This window comes from Cupressus sempervirens, chromosome 2 (genome assembly GCF_028749045.1).
Source record: "Cupressus sempervirens isolate cs-2001-9-10 chromosome 2, ASM2874904v1, whole genome shotgun sequence".
NCBI lineage: Eukaryota > Viridiplantae > Streptophyta > Pinopsida > Cupressales > Cupressaceae > Cupressus > Cupressus sempervirens.
Genome location: NC_143119.1, coordinates 425,022,120 through 425,042,979, shown reverse-complemented (window position 1 = coordinate 425,042,979; position 20,860 = coordinate 425,022,120). Strand labels below are relative to the sequence as shown.

The following is a 20,860-nucleotide window of genomic DNA, read 5'->3' as shown; positions in this document are numbered from 1 at the left end:
CTTTGAGTTACTTGATCACTTGTGGGTTTGGGAAGAGATCCATCTACATATTGAGAAACTTCTTCATTCATTAATTCACACCATTTTTTAACTGACCATGTGGCATAATTATGTGGTGTTAATTTTGGAACCTTAATGTTTCCCATAATGCAAGGAAAGAAAGATAACAACAAGAACAAATGAACACAATTTTCATTAAATCAACCCCCCCTGCCCAAATGAATGCTTTAGGCACAATATATTTTGTGTGTGATTATAATAGCCACTTGCCAATTTAGGGCCAAAATGGAGTTCTAATTTTGTTGTTTACAACCTCCTCTTGGAGTTCAAATTTGGTACTTAGCAATGTAGTTCAGATATACAACAATTTTGAAGTTTGATGAAAGCAATATAAAGCAAAAAATGACCTATTTTTGAAAGTGGTATTTCTATCCACACAAGCCTATAATATAATTTCAAATTTGGAAAGTAGATGAAAAATTATGCACTTAAAAAAAAAATGAAACCTGACTATGTGTCCAGATGAGCCTGTACGGAGCATTTGAAGTTTTAAAATGTAGGATTGGACAAATATAGTCGCCAAAAATTGATATTTCTAACAAATCTGTGCACCAAAACTACGAAATAATAGCACCACTAATTTTTTTAGAAAATTCTAGCCCAAATAAAAAAAATTGTACCTGATTTGGAGTTCGAATGACCAAGATATGACTCTTTCAAGTTAGATTATCAAATCAACAAGACATATGAAGAAGGGTTCCAATTCTCAAATAGCTGATGATGTCAATAGAAAATGAGCATAAATTTGATGTTTTGGGTCCTATTAAGGAAAAAAAATGAAAGACCACGAAGGATCTCGTGACACTTGAACACTAGTCAAATTTTACTTGACAAAAATTGATGGAAATGCCAAAAATTATAATAAAATTTACCAATCAAGTGCAAGTGCCCTATTGTTTATCCACCAAGGGGTCTTAGCATTGGAGTTCAAACCACTTTTTTACTAGAGGAGAATGCCTAAAATGATGGTTTCGAGTTGATTGAGTTTGGAGTTAGCCGATCACCATATGTTTGTGCAGTGATTCCAATGCCAAAGATGAGTTTGGGTTTATGTTTTCCTTTGTAGATCTCGCCAAATGGAGCTTTGATATCACTACGAGTTGTTCTTGGAATTGCTCGCGTTTGTGAATGCCCTCGTAGCAAGATGGATGACACTCCTCCACCAATTCAATGCGATGCCTTTGATGCAGGCGCATCTCATTACTAAAGCATTTCAAAGGTCCAAGATTCTCCATATATTTTAAATGGTCAGTTTTAATAATTTAGGATTATGTCTTAGTGGATAGAATTAGGTGTTTTATTAAATAAATGTTATAGTTTTTAGTCGGATATGTTAGAGAGTTAGAGGAAAGGGTTAATGATGTTAGTGTCGATTTTAGAAAGGATAAAATTAGTAATAGAAATGCCATGTGGTCAATAATTAAAAGAATCTCATGAGAAAGTTGGTGGCAATTTTAAGAGTGTTCATAATGACGAAAAAATGGTTATGGAATAAAAGAAACCGTTTCATATTCCTTCTATTTGGAAGAAAGTCAGTTTTCTTTAAAAAAAGCCAATCCTATTCTTAGCAGTTACAAGAATATCCATGATTGCTGCATGGTATTGATAATTCCTATTCTTAGTAGTTACAAGAATATCCATGATTGCTGCATGGTATTGATGGTAAAACATTTTTCAGATTCCTATTCTTAGATGGAAAAGAAAACATTTTTATTACTACTGGACAGCAAGGCCAGTCAGACTTTGGTTATTAAAAAGCCAATCTTTTATGTAAAAAATGATTCGAACTTGGGGAGGAATGGAAGTTTTATGTCTCCTTTGGTTTCCTGTGTTTTTTTTCAAGATTATGGTTCTACTGTTATGCTTCATATATTTCTCATGGAAATCAATTTAGGGAATAACAATTGCAGCAAAAATGTGCTCTAATGCGGGGTTAATATCTCGAGTTTGAACCGTTGGATTTCTCTCAAATTTTTATATGTTGTTTGAAGCCTAGTTATGCCAAATATCAATGGTTGGATTGAGTAAATATTTTCTGGTTCAAAAGTTATTCATGTCTGAGTGCAAGTCTATCTGGACGCAGCAAGAAGAAATTTTTGGGAGGATTTATTTTCAAAGTTTTGTTTATTGAATCTAGTGGATGGTTATAGGAGTCTTATGAGTTGAGTCTAAGGTATCTCTGGTTCTGTTTTCATAATAATAATAATGATAAGAACAGTTGGTTCAAATCACAATGGATGGGTATAATATATCGTGTGTGATCCTGAAGGTTGTAGACGCCCCTTGAAGCAACTCAATTGAGCGATTGATTTCTCCTGAGTTTTCCAAGGTGTAGCTCTGCATCATTTTTGGTATCAGAGCTCAGCAAAAGGTTTGGAAAAAAAATAGTTGTGTATATGTTTGTGTGATTGCGAAAGATTGAGAGAAATAGTCTGAGAAGAAGTCCAGGAGACTAGATAAGAAGAAAATAACCTAGCTGAGGAATGATGGGACAAGAAGAAGCAGCTTTATTGTATCTTTTTAGAAGGTATTGGCAGAGAAAGGATTCTAAACAGAAGGAGATAGAGGAAAAGAAGAAAAGAGAGAAAGAAGAAAGGAGAAAACAAAGAGAAGAGCTAAGCAAGATAGAAGAGGAGATAAACAATTTGAGAAGGAGACTTGAGGAGAATGACACTAAGTTGAAAGAGAATAAAGCTAAGTTGAAAGAAGTGCAGCAAGAACACAAAGTGCAGCAACAAGAAGTGCATCAAGTATCTCTTGATGAGAGTAGTAACAAGGCAAGCCCTATTGGATTTGAATGCAAACAATCTGTGGTTGGAACAGTAACATGTCCTTTGAAAATAGAGAAGAGTACAATGCTGGAAGGTACTCCTATGAAAAGGATTTTGGAGGCTGAGGATAAGAAGGAAGAAGTGATTCAAAGCACACAGGTAGAGGATGAAGAGTTAGATCAAGAAGAGGAAAACAATCCATTAGAAGGGCATAGACAGCAGGTGAATGTTGGTGTAGAGACTAAGAGTGAACAACAGGAGGTTGTTGTTGAACCTTGTGAGGAAAAGGTTCTTGCAGATGAAGAAGAGTTGGTGACAGGTGTGGTTGCAGACAATATTTTCTCAGATGATGGAGATGTTGACACAAATGATCAGAAAGGAAAAGATGTAGTGCAAAGATCAGATGCTAAAGAGAAGACTATTGATGACAAGAATGAAGTATTTGTTGATTATTATGATGCTCTAGAGATATACAAACGAGAAGCAGATGTTGGTATGATAATTTGGTATTTTTATGCAGGTGATACGAGGCTGTTAAATATATTTGTTCCAAGATTCGACACAGATACTATGGAAGGTATTCATTCTACAGTTTGGAATCAGAATGTTCTGGCAAGCGGCATCAATTCCATCATTCTTATGGTGACATTATTGCTTACATACAATTGGAAACTCCGGAAAAAGATTGCAGCAATTCAATGGGACTTGAATTTTTCTGTCCCCGGGAGTATGATGCAGGTGCATCTCATTACTAAAGCATTTCAAAGGTCCAAGATTCTCCATATATTTTAAATGGTCAATTTTAATAATTTAGGATTATTTCTTAGTGGATATAATTAGGTGTTTTATTAAATAAATGTTATAGTTTTTAGTCGAATATGTTAGAGAGTTAGAGGAAAGGGTTAATGATGTTAGTGTCGGTTTTAGAAAGGATAAAATTAGTAACAGAAATGCCATGTGGTCAATAATTAAAAGAATCTCATGAGAAAGTTGGTGGCAATTTTAAGAGTGTTCATAATGACGAAAAAATGGCTATGGAATAAAAGAAACCGTTTCATATTCCTTCTATTTGGAGGAAAGTCAGTTTTCTTTAAAAAAAGCCAATCCTATTCTTAGCAGTTACAAGAATATCCATGATTGTTGCATGGTATTGATGGTAAAACGTTTTTCAGATTCCTATTCTTAGATGGAAAAGAAAACATTTTTATTACTACTGGACAGCAAGGCCAGTCAGACTTTGGTTATTAAAAAGCCAATCTTTTATGTAAAAAATGATTCGAACTTGGGGAGGAATGAAAGTTTTATGTCTCCTTTGGTTTCCTGTGTTTTTTTTCAAGATTATGGTTCTACTGTTATGCTTCATATATTTCTCATGGCAATCAGTTTAGGGAATAACAATTGCAGAAAAAATGTACTCTAATGCGGGGTCAATATCTTGGGTTTGAACCGTTGGATTTCTCTCAAATTTTTATATGTTGTTTGAAAGCTAGTTATGCCAAATATCAATGGTTGGATTGAGTAAATATTTTCTGGTTCGAAAGTTATTCATGTCTGAGTGCAGGTCTATCTGGAGGCAGCAAGAAGAAAATTTTGGGGAGATTTATTTTCAAAGTTTTGTTTATTGAATCTAGTGGATGGTTATAGGAGTCTTATGAGTTGAATCTAAGGTATATCTGGTTGTGTTTTCATAATAATAATAATGATAAGAACAGTTGGTTCAAATCACAATGGATGGTTATAATATATCGTGTGTGATCCTGAAGGTTGTAGACGCCCCTTGAAGCAACTCAGTTGAGTGACTGATTCCTCCTGAGTTTTCCAAGGCGTGGCTCTGCATCAGCCTTGGGCTACACAACACATCAAAGCTTGCCTGCATTGGCGATGGCAAACTGGTGGTGAGCACCAGAGATTATGCCTCCACCATAACAGTCGATGTTTGTGCCCTAATCGTGATTGTCGATGTTAAGGATGTATGAAAAACTTTTGCAATGGAGTTTGATGCTAATGCTTTCCTTTTCATTGTGCGTATTATATGTTGAACCTCGTCAAAAGGTTGAGTTACAGGATCATTTGGTATAGTTGATTTTAATGACTACTCGTCTGTGTTTGATGCTTGTAGATTTGGTATTTGGTTTTCTGTCAGCAGTAATATGCAGGATACGAGCGGTTCACAGAGCGATAAAATGGTGATGGTGGATTCCTCTTCCTGTCCAATGTGCAGATTTGGATTACATTTGATATTTTTGAGAACAATAATATGCCCAAAAAAATGATAAACCTGTAGAAATGAAAATTCAAATTCAAAAAATTTTGCCAAATCACAGATTGGGTGGGCTACCGTACCACGAGGGTACTTGTAATCCTCCAAGTTGGCAAATTAGGCCTTCAAGTCCGATTTGCAAAAAAAAATTGCCTTTAATTTGACTTTTGCCCAACATAGGCAAATTTATAGTCAAAATTTATGGAAACAAACATTCAGATGCAATGGTGAGGTCATATCTTACTCAAAATGTTCCCAATAACTGTGGATATCCATATCTGAATCGTGACCCTCCAAAATGAAGCAAAATGAAGCTCTCCAATGGCTATGTAATGAAGCTCCCTCAATTTTGCTACCATGTAAGAATTTGCCTAAGGTAATAATTCAACACTAAGACCAAGAAGTTCAATAGATAACACAAGAGAGACTAATGATGATCAAATGAGAATCTCAATAATGATCAAAATAATAATGAAAATCAAATGAATACACACTAGAAGTGCTTGTATATAAAGGCATCTAGTGTAATGGTTACCCTAGAAATAGCTTTGATACCATTGTAATGGACACCCATGAATGCCCAAAAGCTGAACCAAGGTTGAAATTATATTAATTCTAAAAATGCTGCAATCAAGTACAAAGAGATGTATTCCAAAGGCCAAACCCTAAGGGAATGACGTCTAGAATGTTACAAGAGAGGATGAATGTCCTCTAATGCCAAGAAAGATATGTGATTCACACATCCAAACTCGAGGTTTCATAGATCTTCTATGGAGCCGCCTTCTGGTGACATCGAGACTTATACTGCATTAGCACAAGTTTTGGGAGCTAACTTGCAGCACATGTGGTTGGTCTTAATGATATTCATTTGTAGTTTGTTTAATATGGATATCACATATTACTTCAATTGGGATCCAGGTGGAGGTTGGAGTTCATTATGTTACTTAATTGCTTGAGGACAAGCAATTTCAAGGAGGGCGGATTTGTAATGATACCATGTTTCAGCCTTCACGTTCTCCAAAGTTTAAGTGGAGGATAAGAAAATTAAAGTCATTCAATTAAAATTTAAAAGGTGACTTTGTATTAAAAGCTTCTAGGGTATATATTAATTATTGGAAGGACGAAAGCCTCTCGTGATTTAATTAATTATTGTCAGGGAGGAATTTCTAGGGTATGCATTAATTATTTGAAGGAAGAAGCTTCTAGCTCTTGCAATTAATTAATGTTTTAGTTCCTTCCAGAAGGATGAAGAAAAGGATAAATAGGGCTATAAGTCTCATTGTTGAGCATGGGATTATTGTATCAGATGATTGTGAATTGCATTTGATAAGAGTTTGGATGTGCGAATCACATATCTTTCTTGGCATTAGAGGACGTTCATCCTCTCTTGTAACATTCTAGACGTCATTTCCTTAGGGTTTGGGCTTTGGAATACATCTCTTTGTACTTGATTGCAGCATTTTTAGAATTAATATAATTTCAGCCTTGGTTCAGCTTTTGGGCATTCCTGGGTGTCCATTACAGTGGTATCAGAGCTATTTCTAGGGTAACCATTACAGTGGTATCAGAGCTATTTCTAGGGTAGCCATTACAGTGGTATCAGAACTATAAGTCCTGCCATCCTGTGGAGATCATATTGATAGCCGGATAAAGATGTATATTAGTCCAGATCAAGAAGTGATGTTCAGACAGTTATTGAGTACATTAGAGAAGGGGCAACGTATGCAACAGGAGCAGAATAGGATGCAACAAGAGCATAATAGGCGAATGGATACGATGTTGCAACTTATGGCTAGACAGATGGGCATCAACATTGATGATTTGTATGTTGTTCCAGAGCAGAAGGTAGTCGATTTCTCAGGTGGGATCGAGACACGTATAGAGCCAACCATCTATGATGTTGGTGATGTGGGCATTTTGGCAGAGTCAGTAGAGACATGCGTGCAAAGTCAAGAGACCACATATGAAGCCTTGTCAGAGGATGATGATGTAGCAATAGTGGAATTAGGAGAATGTAAAGAAACTGTCATATCAACAACCACTTCTATGTCAGTTGAACCATCCAACGAGGAGTTTGGCAATAAGCATTCGGTTGTAGATGTGTGCTCTGATGATAGTACACTTGTTATTGCTAATCACTTGAGCAATATAGTGACAAAGTCATATTATACTATCGATCAACAAAGTGTTAATGTTCACTCTTGGGATAGTACTATGTTCAACATGGATACAACATTGTCTTATGACAATTTGATGTTTGAGGCTGATCATTCGCCTGAGTGGAGTTGGGCTCAGTCTTCACCATCTACAAAGATTCAGTTTTGTGTTGCAGCAGTTGGGAGGAAGAGGTTTCATAGATCTTCTATGGAGCCGCCTTCTGGTGACATCGAGACTTATACTGCATTAGCACAAGTTTTGGGAGCTAACTTGTAGCACATGTAGTTGGTCTTAATGATATTCATTTGTAGTTTGTTTAATATGGATATCACATATTACTTCAATTGGGATCCAGGTGGAGGTTGGAGTTCATTATGTTACTTAATTGCTTGAGGACAAGCAATTTCAAGGAGGGCGGATTTGTAATGATCCCATGTTTTAGCCTTCGCGTTCTCCAAAGTCTAAGTGGAGGATAAGAAAATTAAAGTCATTCAATTAAAAATTAAAAGGTGACTTTATATTAAAAGCTTCTAGGGTATGTATTAATTATTGGAAGGACGGAAGCCTCTCGTGATTTAATTAATTATTGTCAGGGAGGAATTTCTAGGGTATGCATTAATTATTTGAAGGAAGAAGCTTCTAGCTCTTGCAATTAATTAATGTTTTAGTTCCTTCCAGAAGGATGAAGAAAAGGATAAATAGGGCTGTAAGTCTCATTGTTGAGCATGGGATTATTGTATCGGATGATTGTGAATTGCATTTGATAAGAGTTTGGATGTGTGAATCACATATCTTTCTTGGCATTAGAGGACGTTCATCCTCTCTTGTAACATTCTAAACGTCATTCCTTTAGGGTTTGGCCTTTGGAATACATCTCTTTGTACTTGATTGCAGCATTTTTAGAATTAATATAATTTCAGCCTTGGTTCAGCTTTTGGGCATTCCTGGGTGTCCATTACAGTGGTATCAGAGCTATTTTCTTATCAAATGCAAGTTATAATCATCCGATACAATAATCCGATGCTCAACAATGAGACTTTCAGCCCTATTTATCCTTTTCTTCATCCCTTTGGAAGGAACTAAAACATTAATTAATTGCAAGAGCTAGAAGCTTCCTCCTTCTAATAATTAATGTGTTCTCTAGAAATTCCTCCCTGGCAATAATTAATTAAATCACGAGAGGCTTCCGTCCTTCCAATAATTAATACATACCCTAGAAGCTACTCCCTTGTAATTAATAATTATATTAATTAAATACAAAGTCACTTTTTAATTTTAATTGAATGACTATAAGAAATTAATTTAATTTTTTCTTATCCTCCACTTAGACTTTGAGAACGTGAAGGCCAAAAGATGGGATCATTACATCTAGAATGAATAAGAGTCAACAAAGTGATAAGCCTCACAACTAAGCACATGTCCACGAAGAGTGGATCATCCTCCATTAAGCATAGGAGTTTGTGCAATGATGAGAAAATAAGCTTACATAAGTGTATCTCATAAAGAGATTTTGTAGACACTATGTGTTCAATTGGAGTGTGTGTTGTCAATATGACAACTCAGATGAATATGCAAACTCCTGTGTTTTTAATAAGACAACTCATATGACAACACATACTCCTAGGTGTCTATATGACAACTAATATGATAATGCATTAACCTAAGTAAACTTAAGTAAAGTGTAATAATAATTAATTATTTACGCTAGCACTAATAATTGATATTTTTTGGCATAGACATATGCTCAATTTGAAATTAAAATTGGAATATGTCTTCTAATTCTCTATTTTGTTTTGGCGTACCAAACGAAGAATAGAAATCATAATCTATTTTTGTTTTCCTATTCCCCTTGTATTCCATCAACCAATTAGGCCCTTAAAGAATTGGCAATTCTCCAATGTGTGATTTGAGAACCAATATGTGATTTGAGAACCAATATGTAGACCCATAAACAACTTGACACTCTACATTATAAAAGAGGGTAGTCCCATATATACATGTCCTTGTATCATTGTCTACAAAAAGAGTATAATCCAATATTCAAATTACTTAATAGAGAGTCCATATAAGTATGGATGTAGCTATCCTCCCTCTAAATTGCACCATTGACTAAATTTCAAAATTTGAAAATTTTAGTATTTGATCTTCATGATCTATATATTATATATTTTGTAATTGAAAACATCAAAATTTTTGATAAAATTTCACTATATTTTCATGAATCTAAAAAAAATCATGTTTGATTTTTTTTGTCTTTAGTACATTTTATCTCTAGATTTGCCTATAAGCATAAGCCATCCATTCGCACTATACAATCACCCGCTAGAGGGTAGTACAACCCCACATTTTAATAATTTCTATCTATAAATCAAACCACATGTGACCATATGCTTGCTTTAGCGGTAAGTCTGGAAAGTAGTCATTTAGTGGGGAAGTTACATAAAACTAATGGAGAATCGGGATGCGGGCCTGCATTCCGCATGAAAGAGTAAAGATATCATCTCACGGGCTGAGCACCTCACCGATCACGTGCATTTTATGAAACCCTCACACTTCACGAGAAACAGGACGATTTCGCCTTTACCACGTTGGATTATTGAAATTAAAGGATGTAGATTCATTCCACCATATGTGCTATGGATTCAAACCGTCCAGCGCATTCATTTTGATTCGCTTGTAGGATTTCTATTATTAAATGCGGCGATCCGGTTAGGCGTCCTTCTCTTCTCTTTCATGAATTGATCACGTGAAAATGGTGAATGAGGAATTACAGTTTGAAGGGTTTGAAGCGGGAAATGTACAAGATCCTATCGTTTTTCGAGCCATGTAAGTTTTGCCGTCTGTACAGGTTTGGCTTTAGGAGCGTAGTAGGTAGCCCCGAATTATTACGCATGCAAATTGTTCTTTTCATATTATTTAGTACACGTTGGAATTACGCTGCTACCTGTCGAGCGGCGCGAGAGATTTGCAAATCCTGACAGAGTTGTTGTGGAGAGCAGGTAAATGTTTTGGAGTCAATAATTTGCTGTTACAACTACCGATTGTTTGGCAGAAACCACGGAATTTTCATTTTGCGCGTGAGAGGAGAAGCGCTTCTACGGCTTTCTGGATTGGTAAGATTAATTTATGCTGTTCTTGAGCGATGGAAGGGTTAGTAATTTTTTTTTCCTAATTGAAGACGAAATGTCAAATTATAAATTTGAAATTGAATTTTTCTTGATTTTGATAGAGAGATTTTTCCGTTGTACATTTTGAGAGGAGGGAATTTGCAGTCTATTTTTCTAGAATTCAAAGTTTTGGTACAAAATTTTAAGAAATCGCATTCAGTAGCGAAAACTTCGAAGGAATTTGTTTATCTAAATTCGCCGTTATTTAGAATCTGCGATGCGTCTACATTTGGACTGTTGGAGATTTTCTATTAATCTTGATAGAATATAACCTCCATATTACTGGAATGAGTTGCATTTAAGCATGGAGGCCAAACTGCCCATCTCTGAAAGTTCGTATGGTTTTGTGTTGCTTAGTGGAATGTACTTAAAATTTTTATTTTCAGGGAGTTCAAATTATATAGAAATATATGGAAGTAAAATGATCTATACTTCTAGAATTGGAATTTAAAAGTGTTCAGGCAAGTTTTCACATAAATTTGGAAGTCTGCAACTAATGCAAGAGAAATTATAAGTAACAGCTTGGAATTTACATGTAAATGATCACGGTTCGCAAATATTTTTTTTAATCACTTGGTTCTCATTTTTGTCATTACCTAATAGATATTTAGGCCAGCGGTGAAATCTGAAAATTTGCAATTATTTGGAGGAAACGTCATATATCACAGCTTAAAGTTTAGAGGTGGAGATATAAGCAAGTCTCACAAATAAATTTTATTTTAGTCACTTACCTAACTTTTGTTTTCTTCATTAAATTCTGAACATTTGTCTTCATTCATTCATTTCCAAGGACTTTTGTCATAGTAAATTATGAAATCGAAATACGTTCCTTCCGTCGTAAGATTACTTGACGTGTTCTTCATTAAATCGGGAAGATCTAGGTAAAAGCGTGGCATTCCCCTTTTACATTCATTTTGAAATGTGAGCGTTTCGTCGTATGGAACACGATTCGCGAGCACAGTACTTTCAGGGATGACAATTATGTCGGATGTATTAAACTTACCTGACCGTCTGCAAGTCACTTTCCACTTGGAAATGTGAGAGACGACTTAGTTATCGTCTTGACTTGGTGCGCAGAAAATGCCCCTGATAATGTAACGTATGCCTCTGATTTATTTTCTTCAGATAATTAAGATCGTCGGTGAAGCTCTAGGGTTTTATTCAGCTGAAAGCTGACACTCCCTGGATTTTCAGGTTTTCCCTCTCAGCTGCCTATTTCTTTCTGTAAAGGAAAGTCCAGCAATGGATTTCTTAAGCGCGGAGAAGGGCGATGCTGAGTCTGAAACGGGAGATCATTCCGTCATCTCGCTAGAGAAACCAGGGTCCGTTATGATTGAGCAAATGACGAGCTCTGCGAAGTGTGGCGGCGACTGCGAGCGAAATTCCACGATTTCTGTGTCGGAGGAGAAAGGGAATGAAGATATTTTGCAGGCTTCTACTCTGTTGAGCCAACAATTTCGCGTGAATGTTAGCGCCAAGTCAGTGGTAGGGCTGGGAGAGAAAAACAACCCAGGCAATATTAATGCTAATGAGGATGTCAGAGGATCGAACCCGGCAAATGATAAAAACTCGCCGAGACCATTTTGTTTGTTTCCGAATCCTGCAGGCATTGGTTCACTTGAACCGACCTGTGGAAACGAGCAAAAACAATTTGCACGCACAGCTATTCAATCCTGGTTAATTCGTGGTGCCATGCCTCCTAGTTCTCCGGCGTATTGGTATGCTCGGAACATCTGCTTTTAACATTTATGTAGATGTTTGTTGACAGAAAATATCCCGCTTTTTGTCTCTATCTGATTCAAGTTCTGGTGTTATTCAAGCTCGGTTTCTGCACCGTCCCCGAAAACTAAGCGTCCCACGGCACAGCTGACTATTTTTTATGCTGGAATGGTAAACGTGTTTGACGATGTACCCGCTGACAAGGTAGGCATTTCTTACATTGAGGTAGCCCTGTTTTTCTCGTTTGATATTGATGATACTTAAAAAGGTGATTCATGTTTCTATTTCAGGCGCAAGCGATCATGCTTCTTGCAGACAGTGGGAATTCTGCAAGTAATGTGTTTATGAAATCTGCTCAACAGATTCCAATTAATTCGTTTATAAGCGCTCCTTCAAACTCCGTGTTGAGAGCATCTTCATTTCCATCTGCTCCTGCTCCTTGTAATAAAGAAGTCTCTATTCCTACCCTGCCTCTGCCAGGCCGTCCCAACCAGATCCAACCCTCGCGCTTGCAATCTGGTAAAGTATCTCATGTATTATAAAATGTTGGTCTATGTTTTCAATTACATTTATTTATAGCTAGCATTTTGTTGTTCTGGGTAAAAAGGGTTTAAGATTCTAGTATTTAACAGTCTTAATTTTAATATGTACGTTTTTTTGGGTATTGGGAAATGGTGTCAGATTTGAGATGGAGGTTGAGCCCTTACTTTCTGTATGGTACCAGCCCTAAGTTTCCAATTCTTTTGAATTCATATGCAAGAGTGGAATGAATAGGATTCTTTTAATCAATAAAATGCTCCCTGATCAATGAGTTTTTTCCTACAATTGATTACTAGAATCAAAATTTAAATCAGTTTTTCTGTTGGATCAAATGTTTTATTTGTTGTTTAGTTTTGAGGTATCATTAAATCATTTGCAATGTTTAGAACTATTTCAATGGCTTTGTTTCATTGCAGATCTTCCCATTGCCAGAAAACACTCTCTGCAACGTTTTCTTGAGAAACGCAAGGACAGGTATCTTGTGAACTTGTGATTTTTTTTTTTCCTCAGCTTGTTAGATATTTTTTAATATCAATAGATTCATGTAATTATGAATTGTCTATATATAGAAAATTATTGTTATTTTTTATTATTAACTTTATTATTATATTAAATGAGATATGAAACTGATTAATATTTTGATTAATTAATTAGGCAACTAAAATTAAATAATATATGCTATCAAAAAGCTTGGAAATATAATTCAAATGTAAGAGTAATACATTTGTTCAAATAAAATTCTGGTTTGGGAGCAGAACCAGATTATAACGGGACCAGATTATGAGCCTCTGTAGCATAGTTAAATTTTTTTTTTTTCACACTTCAGATCACATTCCTGATGGGTCATAATATGCTTTTTAATGATAAAAGTTCTGATAAAACTATAGCGTGGGATACATAAAATATGATATAATGTTTGTAGCTTATTGTCAGATGGTCAGACAGAGATAGTTCTCACCATGATCAGAAACATTTTTTCTTAAGCTGAAGCTTAAATGATAAGTTCTGACCATGTCTAGGCTGGTCAAAGTATTTTAGAGGTACTTGCAGTAATCAATTTATTTTCCTCTGATGGTCGCTGTATCTTTTAGGCACTAATAGAAACTTTGTCAGCAGGCATGATATTTGTAGTTTACCAGCACTTACACTTGCAACTGCAAAATTTACCTGCAATTCTGCAAATATCTCCTTATATGTACTTTCCCAGAACATCAGATTCGTGAAAAGCAAATATTTTGTTAAAAGGTATTGTCAGTGATAACTGATGAGTGTGTATCAAGTTTCAACAATCCCATGTGCAAAGCATAGGCCTGCCGCCCAACTCTGTTTAAATTAGTGTTTTCAAATAAAAGGAGCCATGATCGAATATTTGTTGACTGTTAGATTACTCGTTTAACAAGTTTCATCTCACTTCAATTAACAAAGGAGTTTTGAAGGTTAATACTTTTTAGATCATTTCTCTTAAAAGATAAGTTCGTTCTTTTGATTTTTTTTTTTGGGTCTATTTTAAATTTGTTGAGGAGGTCGCAACACAGCCAAAGTGAAAAGAATAATATAAAGAGTAAACTCTCATGATACTTCTATCCTACGATCTGTCGATTGTTTTTTGGTCAGTTATTTTTTTAGTTGTTTGTACAGCTTTTTTTAATTATATATTTATCATTTTTATTTAGCATATAAATTATGTCACATTATAATAATTTACTATGTACATATAATATGTAAAATTGTCTAACTTTTAATTAAGAAACTATACGTTAATATGAATAAAATAAAATTGTGAAACAAAACAGCAGCTTCAGAAAAAAGCTAGCCAGTCAGACTGACACCTATAATTCCACGATATAAGATAGGTCCTTATACACCAGCTGCCCCTTCCAGGTTTAGCAGAAAAAAGCCAACTCAAAGAATATCAGACAATTCTCTGCTCTGAACCAGCTGCTCCTTGTCTGGTTCAACTCAAACAAAATCGACTCCAACCACAAGAGCAAATCTGGAAATATGAAGCAAATATCCAAAGAAAAATCTGAGCTATAGAGGTCGACAATACAAAATAATTATTATCTACGCATTGTGAAAGCAAGGAAAACTTCTACAGTAGCACAGCAATAAAATTATACCTGCTTTTCGAAGTAGTACAGCAATAAAATTATATAATTTTTTTGATAGTCGGGAGCATTACAGTTCAATAAAAAAGTCCATGGCAATCTTTCTACGGGTATTGGGACCCATCATGCTTAACAGTTCTGATCTGCCCATCGAATATTTCTGCAGGTAAATAGCGAAATATTAGGTAATTCTGACATTATTTGATTGTTTTGAAAAGGTAGACGAGCTATATATCTTCACGTGCAAAATTAATTAAGTTCTAAAAGAAAGAACAACGGCCTTCAGAGCACAGTTTATTAATTGTAAGTACAGCTAAATCAAGAAAGATGAGAAAGAATCTTTCCTCTCGAAATTTAAGGCGTGAGCATTATTTAAGGACAAGTAAATTAAGTTTGAACAGCTAGTTCAGCCGTGAGGTTTAGGGATATGTGGGTGAAGTCTGCAAATAAACAACACTTGTAAATGTTATTTGTGAAGTTTCATACAAACGGGAAAAAAAAATCAAACTCAATTTTTTTCAGATTTGTCAAAATATAGTAATTGTTTTTCAATTTTTTTCTATTTTCGGCAAAACATAAAGAACAAATACTGAAATTGGTGAACCGTACACCTTTTTATGGAGAATAGCGGCATCCTTTTCAAACCATTCTTTCTACCTGTAACGTTCGTGTATCTTTGTATATTGTATTCTTTACATCAATATTGGGTATTGGCTGAAAGCATGTTCAGTATAAAAGCTGCACAAAAAATTATGCAAAATTTTCAGATTTTTCTAAACGATGGATAAACATAATATCAAATGATGGATAAATCTGTCAGACAAAAGCCTATATTGTATGATTTTGGAAATCTTCTTGTGTATTTATCATTGACTACCATTTGAAATGTGGCTTTTATTTTGACATGGGCTCTGGTATTGTACTGAATATAACATGATTCTGCTGTGCAGACTGAGCAGCAAGGTTCCATATATGGAAGAACGTAGATCGCCTGCTCCTGCTTTGCCGTCTTCCTAGCATCTCAGACGCTCTTTTGAAGTGGAGTCCTGCAAATCTTGTATCATCGCTTAGTACTAGTATTAATTTTAGAGGGTACCGCGGTTTTCAATCGACGAGCAATATCGCACTTTTAGAAGGCTTCGCTTAGATCAAAGCCTTGAAATGACTGATTTCATGAGTTGAATTATTGGGTATGATTGTCTCAGTACCGTATGAGGGCTGACCGGATATAGTGACTCTCAACGACTCCTCCATTTAATATAAAATTTCAACGCTGTACTCGCAATATTCAAATGCAATTTGATCACGTTTTGTTTCCGCTCTTTCTAGATGCTGCCACACGTCTAATTAAAAATAATAATTTACGACTGATAAAGTCTGTGTTGGCAGGTTTCCAGTCTCTTGTCGATAGATATTGTACATTTATCAAATATTAATGTTTTTTTAATTCAAATGGACTCCCGGGCTAAAGAAAAAGTTGCTGAGTTTTGCTTGTGTGCATCATTAGACAGGACATGAATTATTCCGGTTTTCTTTTGTTGGAGCTTACTTTTTAAAGACTTTTACCCATCTACATCTGTACACTTGGGGGAGGACCTGCTGTTGGTCGGCAGTTCAAGGATGGAACCATTGACAATCAGTTTTCAATTCGTAAGTACTTCAATTTTTTTTTTACCTAAATATTACTGAACAAGAAAAGAATAAGTTTCTAGATATTGGTGAGAGAACTAGTTAGAATATGATGAAGTAGTTGTCGTCTGATCATGTGAAGGCCCAAAGGGGCTGATGACCAGTATTAAGACTCAGATTATTTGTGTGCAACAAGATCCTTGATTCAGTTCTATTCAATCTGTTATACCCAATTTGGGTATGTCCATATTGGTGTAGATGTTGAGAGTAGATCTTGGTGGGAAGTAAAAAGATCACACTAGTTGTAAATGGAAATTGAGGAGTCTTTGTAGAGGAATGAATTTATTTTTAATTTTGTTTTAAAAAATATATAAAGAGGGTGCTGGTCTGTTGTACAATAGCAGTATTTTAGAAGCATACTAACAAAACATTCATAACAACATTGACATGGTAGTAACACATGGCATGAGCATCAATTTCCTCTCCCCAATTACTTGGACATCCACCCATTCCTCTTTTAGGAACTTGTAGAGTTCCCGAGCATCCTCCTCCTTAGCTAGTTTGCCTTTAGAAGCCTTTGCAACAAACAGAGTGGTCCTCATAGGACTTTGGGTTTGTTTGTAGGAGTCATCATCATTTGACTCACTAACAATAGTCTTCTTACTATTAGTATCCGTTGAGGTCCCCTTAGTTTTAGCCAAGTCCTTGATAGCTTTCCCCCTCGCTCCATAGCTAGTCTACTAGAGTGATGAGTTTGCTATTGTGTGGTTTACTCCACTTTCATAATTTGGGGTAAGGGTGTTTTTCTTGGCTTTTTTACTAGGACTGGTTTACAAGGATTCAATACCCCCTATGTTTTCTAACGTCAAGATATGGACAATTAAGCTTCATCTCTTGAGGAAAACTTTGTGAGATCAAAAAACTAAACTAATCATTATAACTATGAAGAACACACAAAATTGAACGAGAACCCATAATATCTTATTTGTAAAATACCCAAATGAGGTGCAAACCTAGAAATAAATAAACAATGATGCCTAGATTATACCTAAAGGTTCTTGATAGAAAATCATCAAGCTTGAAGGATTCCAACCAAAAATATTGAAATTGGAAAATGCAATGATCCCTTTATATAGGTCATAATAAATGCCAATTAGGGTTATTTGTCTTTTGGAATCATTAGACATATTATCAAATTTGTATTATGATCAATTGAACTCAATTTTATTTTATATGTGAAAATCCCATTACTTCCTCTAATTACTAAGGTCATTCTTAGATGGTAGATTTATTGTGCAAAGGTCGCTTGAAACATACTAAAAATGACATCCCTTAAGGCCTAACCTTAGTATTGAGATAATTTGTCATATGCCCAAAATTAAGAGGGTGCTAGTTTGTTGTAAAATAACAGTATTTTAGAAACATACTAGCAAAACATTCATGACAAAAAGAGTCCAAATAACATTGAGAAGGGTAAACATAAACCTTCCTCTATCAAAAACTAGTATCAACAAAACAATAAATGAACACATTTTTTCAAAAGTAGAGTCAATAATAGTAAGCATTGAAGTGAAGTATTTAAATTGGAGATAGAGTTTAAATAACAAATTATGCTATGCGCAACTATAACCAAGTTCATGTTAACAATTTTATCAAAACCATTAAAACCAAAACTATAAAAATAACCTCGAGGGCTAGCAACATTAACATGGTAGCAACACATAAGCATGAGCATCAATTTCCTTTCCTTAATTACTTGGACATTTGCCCATTCCTCTTTCAAGAACTTGTACATGAGCATCCTCCTCCTCAGCTAGGTTATCTTTGGAAGCCTTGGCAATAGATAGAGTGGTCCTCATAGGACTTTGGGTTTCTTTGTAGGAGTCATCACCATTTGACACACTATAGTCTTCTTACTATTAGTGTTTGTTGAGGTCCCTTGTAAAACATGGAAACAATCTCCAAGTTATGGGACTTGAACAATGAGATTGAGTCTCTAGAGAAAGCCAACTTCCTCACTATCAGAATGCACTTAATTACTATGAAAGAAAAGGGAGATGGAAATGTATGAAATCAAACTACCTACTCTAATATAAAGGGGTGATATGCCAAATAGTATGTTTAGTCTTATCACTGCCTAGAACTACACAGTTCATCAATATAATCCCAAAGTACATAGATTCAATTTTTTCTTTAACTCAACAATTACATGTAGATCAAAAACCAATGAAATGTTATAAGGAAGGATTTTCACTCTATATCATTCAAAGACAAAATAGATACAACATACAAGTTTAAGAATGGAAGCAACACATTAACATAAAGCAAGAAGATATTGCACAACATATTAATGGAAGGAAGAGGTACAACAGAGAAGTATATTCACTCAAAGGAATAGGATATTATAGTAGTAGATTATACAATATAGCTACTATAGAATAAGAGAGAGACTAACTGTTGAAAGAGTTACAAATTTTTCGTTTAGAGCTTAGGCATAACTGATAAGACTTCAATTGAAACCCTAAAACAAAAACATTGTCTTCAAATTGTAAAGAACAATACCTATTGATCTGAGGAAGATTTGATTAGATGCACATCCATATGTAGAAAATCTAATTTTAATGTGCAACTCTGGCCTTGAAGAGACAGGAACAATGACCATAATTGCTTTGATTGGTAGATGGATGACCTCGACGGTGATAGAATGAAATTTGCATTTATTAGGTGTCGAGAACACCAAAAGATGGTTGCAGGTGATCAAAGAATTTGTTCGCCATTAATGAGCCGCTTTGATAGTGTTTACAATAGTGCCAAGTCAGATGTGTCATCGAGTCAATTGGATTCAATAGTCAACCTTGACACGTGACCTTATATCTTTGAAGTGTTTCACCAGATCATCTTTTTTCCAACTCAGAAAAAGGGAGAAAGTCTTTTCATGTCTTACTTTAGGGTTTGCGATCTTATGATTGACTTTAAAATTTAAACCCTGCATATAATCTTTGGCAAGGAATCTAGCCTTTACAATCTTACGATCACTTATTGCATGATCGAGGGTTCCCTTGAAATATTCTATGATCTCATGATCAACAATCTGTCGCAAGATCGGGGCATCGGTTGGAATTATGATCTTATGCTTATCATTTTATAACTTTTTCGTAGCATCGCCAATATGTGTCTTAGCCCCTATGACCATACAACAGAATTTCACGTAGCATCATGCTTTACCTTTAATTTTCTTATGATTTATCGATGGTAACCAACTAACCCTTGTGACTTCGAAAGTTTTTCCTTAACCGTTGTTTCCGACTCCCAATCATATGCTGGCTATTTTCTCTCCTTTGTCATTGTTGGTGTTTTAAAAGGTTATGCTTCAAATTATCTTGATGAGAACATAATACATCTAGGGGCTCTTGCTATGTGAGTGTTGCACAAGTGATATCAATCATTAATGAGTCATAACTTTCTCCAAATAGTTATTTGCCTGGGGAGTGTTTTTCCTTAAAAGAAATATGAGTCTTGAGATCGGGAATCACGTAGCTTTCCACTATCTGTTGAAGAACTCTGCATAAGGAATTCAGATTATGCGTGAGTGCAGATATATGATTGAACTGCCTTGGTGTGCATAGAGTTTTGTCACATGCAATGAAGGAAATCTGCACTTGAAGAAGACCAATGCAAATTATTTTATCTTTGAATTCTTACACACACAAAAGTGTGAAAAAGAGGAGGAAGGATCAGTTGGTTCACGCACTCGGTGCTTTTGCAATAGTTCTTGTGCTAAAAGAATGTGATTCCTTCGCAGTATCAAACACATGCCCCTTGAGAAATGGCGATTTTGAACTGGGATTCTTTAGCCCCAGCGGAATGAACAACTTGTATATGATCCTCTGGAACGTCCTAGGCGAGACAATAGTTTGGATGCCAAACAAGGAGACACCAGTGAGAAGCATGATTGGTGTTTTGAGTTTGTCTTCACACGATGTCCTTGGACTCCTTGATTAAAATGATGTGTTGGTTTTTATTTCTTTTGTGCAATTAGGAATATGCTCTTTAGTCTTGGTTATAGCTTGGTATTGATTTTGATTGGTGCCAGGATGAGCATGTAAAGGACGCTATGGGAAGTGGGAGAGTGCTAGAGTTGTGAATTTGGCGGCAGTAGATTTGGAGGAAGGCTCTCGACTGTTTAGTGTAGAGGCATCTCTCAAGCAACAATCAATGTAGTCAGCAAAGCAAAGGCATAAGAGTTGGAGGTGAATGTGAGGAAAGTGTAAGGCAAAAGGATGAAATCAAGAAATATTTCTAGTATTAGCAATTTGGAAACTTCAAGTCATTAACAACAGTACTCGTGCATAGCGAATGGGAGTGTCGCTAGTTGAAGCCCTCTCTCTCCATTTTGAGAATTCCATTTGCCACCCATCCATTGAATATGTTTTCAATTAAGGTATGGAG

The 20,860-nt window shown here is 35.5% G+C and overlaps 1 protein-coding gene across 4 annotated transcripts; it reads left to right on the top strand.

Moving 5' to 3' along the window:
- Window positions 1-9,613: 9,613 nt before the first annotated feature.
- Window positions 9,614-16,099, top strand: LOC149572906 (protein TIFY 10a-like). Of its 4 annotated transcripts, none has more exons than XM_089814007.1 (7): window positions 9,614-10,074; window positions 10,248-10,361; window positions 11,610-12,133; window positions 12,236-12,338; window positions 12,425-12,653; window positions 13,091-13,148; window positions 15,733-16,099. In XM_089814007.1, the coding sequence occupies exons 3-7, from the start codon at window positions 11,658-11,660 to the stop codon at window positions 15,797-15,799; spliced, it is 933 nt and encodes a 310-aa protein (XP_089670133.1). In that variant the 5' UTR covers window positions 9,614-10,074; window positions 10,248-10,361; window positions 11,610-11,657; the 3' UTR covers window positions 15,800-16,099. The 4 variants fall into 4 exon arrangements, with proteins under 4 accessions (XP_089670133.1, XP_089670135.1, XP_089670134.1 ...); XM_089814009.1 differs by having other exon boundaries at window positions 9,647-10,074; window positions 11,541-12,133; XM_089814008.1 differs by lacking the exon at window positions 9,614-10,074 and having other exon boundaries at window positions 10,233-10,361.
- The last annotated feature ends 4,761 nt before the right edge of the window (window positions 16,100-20,860 follow it).

Excerpts from the sequence above, each read along its gene's own strand:
- LOC149572906 (XM_089814007.1), top strand. The coding sequence starts at position 11,658 with ATGGATTTCTTAAGCGCGGAGAAGGGCGATGCTGAGTCTGAAACGGGA. Across the intron at positions 12,339-12,424 it reads ACGATGTACCCGCTGACAAG|GCGCAAGCGATCATGCTTCT; the intron begins GTAGGCATTTCT and ends TTTCTATTTCAG. Across the intron at positions 12,654-13,090 it reads ACCCTCGCGCTTGCAATCTG|ATCTTCCCATTGCCAGAAAA; the intron begins GTAAAGTATCTC and ends GTTTCATTGCAG.